The sequence below is a fragment of the Podarcis raffonei genome, chromosome 4, assembly GCF_027172205.1.
Source record: "Podarcis raffonei isolate rPodRaf1 chromosome 4, rPodRaf1.pri, whole genome shotgun sequence".
Classification (NCBI taxonomy): Eukaryota; Metazoa; Chordata; class Lepidosauria; order Squamata; family Lacertidae; genus Podarcis; species Podarcis raffonei.
This window is the reverse complement of record NC_070605.1, coordinates 39,736,873-39,747,827: the sequence shown is the minus strand read 5'-3', so window position 1 is coordinate 39,747,827 and position 10,955 is coordinate 39,736,873. Positions and strand designations below refer to the sequence as shown.

The window sequence follows — 10,955 nt, the reverse complement described above, 5'->3', positions numbered from 1 at the left end:
GTATTATTTGTGTAAAATGGAATATGATGTGACTGCATAATAAAATATTATATAGCCAATGACTTCAGTTAAATAGGAGCCACAGTTTTATGCATTGGGTCTGACAAAAAGAACATTGCAAGAATTGGGAGTTTGAGGTCCCCTCACAAGACTATCCTGTGAAAAGGTATGTTAATATCTCCACCTGGAGATATTAAGGTAAAGGTAAAGGGACCCCTGACCATTAGGGAGCCGGCGTTTGTCCGCAGACAGCTTCCGGGTCATGTGGCCGGCATGACTAAGCCGCTTCTGGCGAACCAGAGCAGCGCACGGAAACGCCATTTACCTTCCTGCCGGAGCGGTACCTATTTATCTACTTGGACTTTGACGTGCTTTTGAACTGCTAGGTTGGCAGGAGCAGGGACTGAGCAACGGGAGCTCACCCCGTCACGGGGAAGCTTAGGCTAATAATGATTTTGTCTCCTTTTCCTTTTATGATTAACTCTCACTCCTTTGGCTTACTGGGACATTGCTAACGCCGTTAAAACTATGGATTCTAAAAGTTTTTTAGAAAGTCGCTTTGAGACTTTTTCTCATATAAACCACCAACAAATTAATTATATAAAACAGCAACAAGTATAACAATCTCATTCAGAGGCCACCTTCTGAGACACTTTTATGAGAACTGTGATTCCTCATGTTGTTTAATTATAACAGCCAGTTGAAATTCCTACATCAGAGGGGGTTGGACTAGATGACCCTCAGCATCTCTTCCAACTCTACAATACTACGATATTCCACAACCGGCTGCTACCACCAAGAGCATCTTCTTCCCGGTAGTCACCTGTCTCACTTCACTTGCCAGAAGCATCTGAAGAAGCACCTCTGAAGAGGATCTCAAGACTCAGGTAGGTATATATGGGAGAAGGTGGCTGGTCTCAAATGGTTTAGAGCTTTTAAGGTCAACTCCAGCTTAGAACCACCCTTTGGTGTATTTTTAAAAGCATCCTAGCATCTTTCCAAAAGGCAAAGCAGAAGGGTTCTACCAGGTTTAGATACCAGAAAATAGGGAGCAGCCCTGGTCACTAGCAAAGGTGGGAGTGAATGAGAATCATCTATTTTTTCTTTTCTTATTATGATTCACCAATATAACATATACACCCAAGCTTTCTCAATATTTAGTGAGCTGTTTTATTGTGACTGCCTCACATATATACACATGATGTAAAAAGGTTCAATGAGTTTCCTTTTTCCCTTAATGGTCTTGAAGTATTTTGATATGTGTTTTCCATACATGTCACCTCCCTTAACCCAGCAACAGAATCAGAACTTTATCTTCAAGCCAGTCATGTCTGTCTCACTTTTATCAGATGGACTGAGTCATTTTTCATTTGAATTTCCACTGCATTTTTAAGTGTCACAACAGCAAACTGGCCCTCGGAGTTCACAGTTTCAGAATTCCAGTAGCCACAATGCATAAAATATGTAGGAAATAAATATGTTCTGTTTTTATTATTCTAGTCTATATAAACAGATTTTTCAAATAAATAATCATAATATTGGGCAATGTAGCTTAATTCCTGAAGATCCTACTGAAGATTTTATATGAACGTAATATAGAATCCAGCAGGCAATTCTCTGTTCACACAGAAACATTCTGAGTTCACATTCTAAAAAGTCTGGTGTTGTTTGTCCAAAATATATTTCATCTGTTCAGAGGGCTTTCTTCAGGAAATGGTTCCACTACAACGTGTTCCTGAGTATAGGAATATCTTGCACCCGTCGTGCATCCAGGACATACAGGAAGAACCTATCAACAGAGACATATTTTACTTTAAAGATGGTGACTTTTGCACGTAAATGTGTTCTCTTCAGAATATCTTCTCACATTGACCATATATTGGCTTCAAGCCATGGGCAAGTATGATGACTTCTAAAGATGCAAAGGAGTTTAGTTTTTGCAGCAGGGCCATCCCTACTGTTACGCAGAGGACCTCAGAGAGCAGGTGCTGGTAAGAACTGGTGGCCTGCTTCAATGTTCCCCTTTATTGGAGTTGCATGTACTACATAGTCTACCCTTCAGCCCCTAAGCTAGTCTGCTGTTCCATCACCAGTTCTGAAATCAGATTCAACTGCGAGTCCAGTAGACTTCTATACACGGAATGGAGAAAGGGCACCATCTAGTATTGCAGCTTAAGCTGGAAAGTTTATGAACCATTCCTGCTGTAAAGCTTGTACCAATTTTTCTCTTCCTTCTCTGTCACTTCTACAGAATGTTGAAGCATTACAAACATTCTGAGGTGCCAAGTTACTAGTGAACTTTATGATGGTTGCCACCTAAGGATGCTCTGTAGGACAGCAAAATCAATTGCCTCAATATCTAGACCATAAAAGAGGCTGGATGGTAAACTTTTGCTACTAAAGTAGGCATTACTGTGCCCAGATAGGCAGTATAAGCTAGTTTAGAGGTTTTTAAAACAAAACAAACAAAAAACAAAATGCAGCAATATTTCAGAATTCATATTCAACTTTTGAATCTTATTTTTTGAAATTGAGTTTTCTGGCTGTCTAGAAGCCTGAAATCTTAAGTCTTGTGGATATATATATATATTTTTAAAAAAACTTTTTTGTACAACTTTGTCAAATTCTTTCTTACTTTCTCAATCAATCAATATATTTACCATGCATAGAAGGTCTTGCTTCTCATTGGCTGGGTGTAGCCTCCTCCAACGGTACCAGATAAAAAAGAGCAATAGACCAAGGGAAAACATGGCCACCAAAATGCAAATTGCAATAGTGGCAGAAGTTCCTGGCAGCAGATCTTCATTTTGAACTGCAGAAATAAATAAATAAATAAATAAATAAATAAATAAATAAATAAATAATAATAAGAATTGCTACTGAAACAGCAACAGAAAAAGTAGTGGAAAATAGCTTGATGTCTATACATAATAAGCTCAGCAGATGTATACCAATAGGGAGGAATTTCAATTCACTTAGTAGTTTCAAAACAATACATGAACCAAAACACAGCCACCCTTCAAAAATTACACTTATCTGAATTTTGCACTGTAGTTCTCCAGCCAAATAGCATGTGCAAAGGTACATATGTTGGGGGAATGTGTGCATAAAAATGCATATATAAGTGAAAATAGCATACTAAAACACAATATTTTGGGGGAACTTGCCTTGTAAAATGTGTATATCATGCAAATGTGCATACAGACATTTGTACATTATGAGACATTAGCACTAAAATGCTGTTGAAAGGACGAGGACTTAAAAACTGATGTGGAAAAATGTATCTCAGACTGGGAAAATGAGAAACTGAGAGAGACTGAAACTGATAGATTTGTCCCTCCATTTCTTTAACTGATCCCCAAGATCTACACTGTGTGTTACGAAAGGTGTGCATTTTGGCAGCACTATAACATCTGTGCTGTAGGCAGGTGTGGATGCTGGTCATACAAGTTGTTGTTGTTGTTGTTGTTGTTGTTGTTACCACTGGCATATGCACAGTATCTGAGGAAGTGCCATGGCATAAGTACCATCTTGTTTCCTAACATGTCATTTCTTTATAAACGTACAGTGGTACCTCGGGTTAAGTACTTAATTCATTCTGGAGGTCTGTTCTTAACCTGAAACTGTTCTTAACCTGAAGCACTATTTCTGGGTTAGCAGAGTCTGTAACCTGAAGCGTATGTAACCTGAAGCGTATGTAACCCGAGGTATCACTGTATGTATTTTATCATGGAAAGATTCAAGATTATATAAACAACACAGCCAGAAGCACAGTCAACAGCCAAGGACATCATTTTATTTTCACTCCCTATCTTCTGTCCTGGATTTTAACACATGTAAGATAATGATTTGTGAAGCTGCCTTTCTTTCAACCAACCAGGAAACAATGTCTCATTTTTAGCTATTCCAAAAGTGTAGTACAGTCTTCAAAATCTCTTTCGTCCACCCCACCTCCCAAAAAATCCATGGTTTGTGGGATTGGTGGTGCATTTAGAAGATGCATATTCTACAGGGTGCTAAAAAATATTGGGAGTGCCAAGTAAAAGAAATGTTATAGAACTACTGATTTGGCCAAAAGCAGGACTCTCCACTCATGGGGAAACCTGTGCCCAACAATGCGGATCACAACAGGCCACAAAATTGCAAGCACCCTGAAGAAAGGTGGCTAAAAGACTAGAGGTGATGGGCACACCCTGCAATCAAGTTGTCTTCTTCTTTTTTAATGTTCTATGCAATCAGCTTTTTTAAAAAAGTAAGTAAGTTAAACCCAGAATCATCAAACTCACCATGTATAATCCCAGGTATAATCCCAGGTAAAGTCACCTCTTGTTCCGTGTTTAAAGATGGATGATGAATAACACAGCTTATTGTGTTGTCCCAGACATCTTTGAGGAAGACATAAGAAAAATTGCTGACAACAGTCACTGTCTGGTTTAGGTGCTGGGTGACATACTGCTTTGGCTCCACCAGAAGAGGTTTGGTGACCTTCCAGGTGATCTCTGGAGCTGGTCTCCCTGTTGCTGTGCAGCTTATCTCCAGCACTTCTTCTTCAGGGTTGCCTGGATCCAATACACTCCTCACCATCACTTGGGGTTGTGTTAGAGCTTTAAAATAAAAGAAGCTAGTTAAAATGTCTTTGTAACTGCTAATTAAAAACTAAGTATAAAGTTTACGGCATGTAATGCCTTAAGAGAGAATATTATGAAAATGATTTATAGGTGGTACATGACCCCAGTCAAGCTTGCAAAAATTTACCATTTGCCCAATAACAAATGCTGGAAATGTAATGAAACTGAAGGTACTTTTTATCACCTTTGGTGGACATGCCCAAAGATTAAGGCTTTCTGGGAAAGGATCTATAATGAAATGAAAAAAGTGCTTAAATGCACTTTTGCGAAGAAACCAGAGGCCTTTCTCTTGGGCATGGTAGGCCAATTGGTGTCAAAGAAAGATAGGATGTTTTTTATGTATGCGACAACAGCAGCAAGAGTACTTTTAGCAAAGTACTGGAAGACACAAGAACTACCCACACTGGAAGAATGGCAGACGAAGGTGATTGACTATATGGGATTGGCTGAGATGACTGGCAGAATCCGAGACCAAGGGAAAGAGACGGTGGAAGAAGACTGGAAGAAATTTAAAGTTTACCTTAAGAACTGTTGTAAAATTAATGAGTGCTAAAATGTTTTGAGTAATGTAAAATAGAATTGCAGCGATAAACAATTGGACATGGGAAAAAGGATTTAAAGGAAGTGCCATAGGTAAATAAAATTAGAGGTTGCTGGAAAAATTTAAAACAAGGATGCAGAAAAAGGAGGTATGGGGAAGTCGCTGAAAGAAGGTTTAAGGAAAAGAAGGTTAAGAAATTATACATGTTTATATGTGTGTTTGTTTTTGTATTGTTTTGTATTGTTATTTAATATGTGTTGGAAAATTAATAAAAATTTATTAAAAAAAAAAAAAACTAAGAAGCCTGAGAAAGCAGGTACATCTTTCACTTGGTGCTGAAATGGCAAGAGGTCTTGGTATACTCATAAGTATAAGGCACCACCAAGGGAAGGCTGTATCTGTCATTGCCATTGGATGTAAGAAAGAGAGAGCCCCCTCTGCTGATCTGAGAGCATAGGAAGGGTTGATGTAGGAAACGTTGCCCTTTCAAGTACAAATGTGCTTGCTGAAAAGAAATAATATGGCATTGTTGGCCTTCCTCTAAGATCATACGACTCTTACCATAGACCTTGAGACATGTCCTGCCTGTGATGGGTCCTATGGGAAATACATTGAAGATGCACTTGTAACAGCCTTCATCCTTGAGTGTAACAGCATGGAAGGTGATAGCAGAAACCATCAGTCCACTTTGGGACATGTGGACATTTCTTTTGAATTTGCTCAGTATTGTAGTGCCACCAGCCTCACTGTAAGTAGCCATGTTGGTCTCTTGTTCCCCCTGCTCCTGCTGCCAGGTGATCTGAACAACGTCGTGCTTTTTGGCCAGACGGCATTGCAAAGTGACATTTTCTCCTGCTGTGATGTTCCGAAACCGCTCGTGAATCACCTGTGTTGCACCTGCAAAAGAAGCCAAGACTGCTTAAATCCTTGGGAGCTCAACAAATGCTTAGAACATAAGAAAAATTCTTCAAGGTCCATCTGTTCTCACAACATCCTGTTCTCACAATGGCCAACCAGATGCCTATGGAATTTTCATAAATAAGGATGATCAAATTTGGCAATCTCGGATTCTCATTTCTCCTATCTTAAGCTCAGTTCTCCAAATTTCCACATCTGTTTTTTATAGCCCTCAAGAATAGCACCTACATTTCCGTGCTCACATAATGTACCTGTTTCTATGCAGATTTTGCCTAATATACCAATTTTTGCAAAATAATTTCCCCAAATGCATTTTTATATCTTCCTTTCACTAATATATGCATATGTACACACACTATACCCTAGTATGTGCATTTTTGTACACACTACTTGGCTGCAAAACTGCACTGCAAAATTAAACTGATTTCCGTTGCTGTTCATGTCCTGTTTTGGTAAGGGCAAATATAGTAGGTCCAACTTTAAATGTGAACTGGATCTTAAATGTGAACTCTTCCATCCCTAAATAATAAACAAAGCATCCCTAATAAACAAAGCATCTATCATCAGCTTTAGCAACACACTGCAAACTTCCCACCTTCTCGATAGTCATGTGGAAACTCAAGGCTGTGTTGAAGTAACATTCTCTGATCTGGAAATATTTCTCCATAATCACTGATGTAAGAAATGCACACTTCACCTGCTCAGAGGTACTTTTTTCATTAAATCAGAGAATCAAAGAACTGGAAGTGACTTCGAAATATGTTAAGCTTCATTTTAAAGCTACACTCTCAGCAAGCAACATGTATAAGAGTGACAGAACAGGTACAATAACAAAAGAATAGATGCATCATATGATAAGTGATAAGCTGCTCTGGAGACACAACCTATGGTCAGAAACAGCTGAAGGCAGCTGTATAGAGAACAGCATTCAGGGCCCACCTGAATGACACAGAGATGATGCATTAGTCCCTAGAGTTCACCTCTAGCCCAGACATATAGTTCTGTTATGTAGACTTGTTTTAAAAGTGTTTCTGATTTCATCTGAGTCTTTATTGATCATTATTTTATAATCGTTTTCTGTACACCACTTACGATATTTACTTTTTCTGTTTAGCAATTCATACATTTTCCTGAATGAATGAATGAATAAAGCAGTTCAACCACCTTCTTGGTGCAGGATCTGAAATGTGAGACGCCTTGTCCCATATGTTCTATTATGTTCCAGATTTGAACCTTGAATAAAAAGTAGGTGGCAGGGCTCAGCCCTGTTGCTCCGTGGCACAGATAATTTTCATTCACTACAGGGTCTAGTTCACTACATTTATGTTACATTTTTGTTACATGTCAATTGGTAGTCTTTGGAGCACCAGTGGTCCATGGGCTTCAATCAGGTTGTCTGTGGTGTGTCTATGGATTTGCGGTTGAAGATGAGAGATGGCACATCCATCACATTAAATATCCATATGGATTTTCAGTTGTAATTTGTAATGCTTCTTCTATTTCTTCTGTTGTGTTTTATTAGATTACAAGTGGAACTCAATGGAATTCAAATTGTTATATAATAAAAGTACAATACATGAGAAATAATAGAATGAATAAAAATACAACAAAATTGATGTGGTGTTGCAATGGCTACAAAAGGCAGAAAGATAATTAAATGGTCTTCCAAGACTCACAGCCATTTTCAAGTGGGGGAAGGTTTAGGAACAGCTGTGCTAGAGAATCAGTGGCATTTTCACAGGGATTTTGCAAATACAGTAATTAAACTACAGTACAGTGGTAACTCGGGTAAAGAACTTAATTCGTACTGGAGGTCCGTTCTTAACCTGAAACTGTTCTTAACCTGAGGTACCACTTTAGCTAATGGGGCTTCCCGCTGCTGCTGCACCGCTACTGCGCAATTTCTGTTCTCACCCTGAAGCAGAGTTCTTAACCCGAGGTACTATTTCTGGGTTAGTGGAGTCTGTAACCTGAAGCATCTGTAACCTGAAGCATCTGTAACTAGAGGTACCACTGTATGTGCATTTATCTGTAAATAAAAACAGCATACAGTAAGGGTAAAACCAGGTCTGAGCTACCTTCCGCCGCACTACACTGCACTGCTCTCGACAAACAAAGACAGCAGTGGCTGCTGCAGGCACTTCAGCTGATGTTTCTGGGCTGAGCACCAACACCCATTCCTGCAACCACTCCCTGCATAAGCTAATGAGCAGCAGTGGAGATGGGCTAGCTGCACTTTGAAAACAGCTGCTGTTGCAGCAACCGCTATATTACCTTAAAATACCTCCAGGAGCAATGGACAGCTGCCGTATAGCAGCAAACCCACAAGTTTTCACTTGGAGTCCTGACCAAAAAATGTAAAAGGGGATGGTAGCATCAGACCTAGTGGGACCAACAGTTGCCCTACCACTCCAGGCACTGACATCCCAGGGCCTGAATTAAACTAGCTTGCCATGGTGCAGTACTCACCAGATAGCACCATCATGCAGAATACGAAGGTGAGCCAAAATGCAGAGTACATCTTGCCTCTGTAGTCTGCTGTCCACTGATCAGTTCTGCATTGTGTATTCAGAAATATAGCTACTTCTGCTTTGGATACTCCCAGGGGGAACTGGCTTTCATAACAGCTACACTTTGATGGTAATTGAACACACACACCCACACACACCCACACACACACCCTGGCCCAGTTTAACTATAAACAAATTAAATTAATTGGTCTTAACTTTTTCCATTTCAAAAGAATCTGATATTTTCATATCTCAGGACTTTGGATAGTGAGAAGAGAAACATTTCCATATTAAAGCTAAAGGAATCTTTGCATTCCTGAATGTTATTGTCCCTGTTTTGAATGTGGGACACATTCTAGCCAGGCAAAAGCACTCAAAAAGGGCCTGGCCTAGAGAGAGAGTCTTAAGCACCAAATAGAGAGGCCTGGAGTGCCATAACTGGCCTTTGGGTCTGAGATTCCTCACACTTGAGACAGTAAATAAAACCACTGAGCACACTACAACTTTGACCCATGGCAACACTTATTTCTCTAAATCTTCTTTCCCCCCCAAACTCTGTGCTCTCAGGCAAGGCCGCCACATGTGCCTATATGCACCTATTTCTTTCACTTCTTCTCCAATAGTAGGCAGCAGGGCAGTGCTGCTTACCTGACTTCCCCACTGTCTATAACCAAGAAGGAGAGACGGAGGGGTGAAATGGCAAAGAAATCAAATTTCTAGTCTGCTTATCTTCCCAAAAGAGCACAAGGCAGCAAACAACAAAGTAGTAGAAACAGGATAATTAAAAATAAAAAAACCTATTTAAAACCTTCAGAAATAATAAAGGACATCTAAAAATCATTTTTTAAAATACCAACTAAAATCTTTTATCAGGGGACGCGGGTGGCGCTGTGGGTAAAACTTCAGCACCTAGGACTTGCCGATCGCATGGTCGGCGGTTCGAATCCCCGCGGCGGGGTGCGCTCCCGTTGCTCAGTCCCAGTGCCTGCCAACCTAGCAGTTCGAAAGCCCCCCCAGGTGCAAGTAGATAAATAGGGACCGCTTACTAGCGGGAAGGTAAACGGCGTTTCCGTGTGCGGCTCTGGCTCGTCAGAGTAGCTTCGTCACGCTGGCCACGTGACCCGGAAGTGTCTTCGGACAGCGCTGGCTCCCGGTCTATAGAGTGAGATGAGCGCACAACCCTAGAGTCTGTCAAGACTGGCCCGTACGGGCAGGGGTACCTTTACCTTTACCTTTACTAAAATCTTTTAAAGCTATCCTCAGGCAATGCATTGGCTCAAGATTTTAGCCCAAGGATAGCCAGGTGATGCTCTCTCGATGTTCTTGGACTCCAGCACCCATTAACCGCAGCTTGCATGGCCTATGGCCAGGAGAGATGGGAATTGTCGTTCAGCAGCATCTGGAGGGCACCGTGTTGGCTACCCCTGCTTGGCCCCTTTTACCATGAGTGCTCACATATTTAATTGTGGAGACAGATGCCCAGCCAATTAGCCCTGCACTTTCTTAGCCTTTATATGCCCAAGTCAGTGTGAGATTCTACCAGGGAAGGGCCAAAACTCAGAGGCAGAGCACCTGCTTTGTATTCAGAAGGTCTCAGGTTCAACTCCAACATTTCCAGGTAGGGCTGGGAGAAAACCTTGCCTGAAGAGCAGCTTCCAGTGTAGACAGTACTGAGCTATATAGAATAATGTTCTGACTCTGTATAAGGGAGCTTCCTATGTTCCTACAACAGCATAAGCTCCTCGTAGGCCAGACACCAAAAGACTAGTAAGACCAAATACTGTTTATTGCACTGAATTTAATCATGTTTTACCCTGAGCTTCTATGGACTCCAATGCTCAGCTGGTTCTACAGACCCAAGATGTCTCATACATAGCAGACAAGGTCAATGGTAGGGTTGCCATATTTCAAGGGGTAAAAATCCGGACACAAAAAGTTGTTGAGCTTTTTTAGAGCCAAGCCAGGGCCAGAACCTGAACCAGAACTGCCCTTGCACACACCCCAAAAAATTAAAAACAAAAAATCCTGAACATTTGCTTTAAAATGTAAAATTCTCTCCAGGTGGGCATGTAGGACCCCAAAAAGAAGACATGTCCTGGAATTCCTAAACGTATGGCAACCCTGTCAATAGTGTTACATCCATGACACAGCATTCTAAAGAAGAAACATTTTACTAATCACTTTGGCTGCAGAATTCATCATACTTCAAAACCACATGTTGTCAGTTTACGATATGTGCTATAAAAGGAAAACACCCAGAAACCACTAGATAGCAAAAAGTTTACCGTACACACAGTTCTGTATCCCCAAGAAACCAACTTCTTCTTATTTATTTCCTTAAAACACAGTTTTTGTAAC

The 10,955-nt window shown here is 40.6% G+C and overlaps 1 protein-coding gene across 1 annotated transcript; it reads right to left on the bottom strand.

The window, feature by feature from the left end:
- Positions 1-221: 221 nt before the first annotated feature.
- LOC128412856 (OX-2 membrane glycoprotein-like) lies at positions 222-9,392 on the bottom strand. Its single transcript, XM_053386328.1, has 5 exons — positions 8,557-9,392; positions 5,731-6,066; positions 4,287-4,604; positions 2,661-2,812; positions 222-1,789 (listed from the first exon to the last, which is right to left on the bottom strand). The coding sequence occupies exons 1-5, from the start codon at positions 8,606-8,608 to the stop codon at positions 1,685-1,687; spliced, it is 963 nt and encodes a 320-aa protein (XP_053242303.1). The 5' UTR covers positions 8,609-9,392; the 3' UTR covers positions 222-1,684.
- Positions 9,393-10,955: the final 1,563 nt, after the last annotated feature.

What these genes read in the sequence shown, in the direction of transcription:
- LOC128412856 (XM_053386328.1), bottom strand. Translation starts at nt 8,608, where the DNA reads ATGTACTCTGCATTTTGGCTCACCTTCGTATTCTGCATGATGGTGCTA. An exon ending in GACATGTCTCAAGGTCTATG is followed by an intron (nt 4,605 to 5,730) that starts GTAAGAGTCGTA and finishes TTTATTTTAAAG; the next exon opens with CTCTAACACAACCCCAAGTG. An exon ending in AGCAAGACCTTCTATGCATG is followed by an intron (nt 1,790 to 2,660) that starts GTAAATATATTG and finishes CTCTGTTGATAG; the next exon opens with GTTCTTCCTGTATGTCCTGG.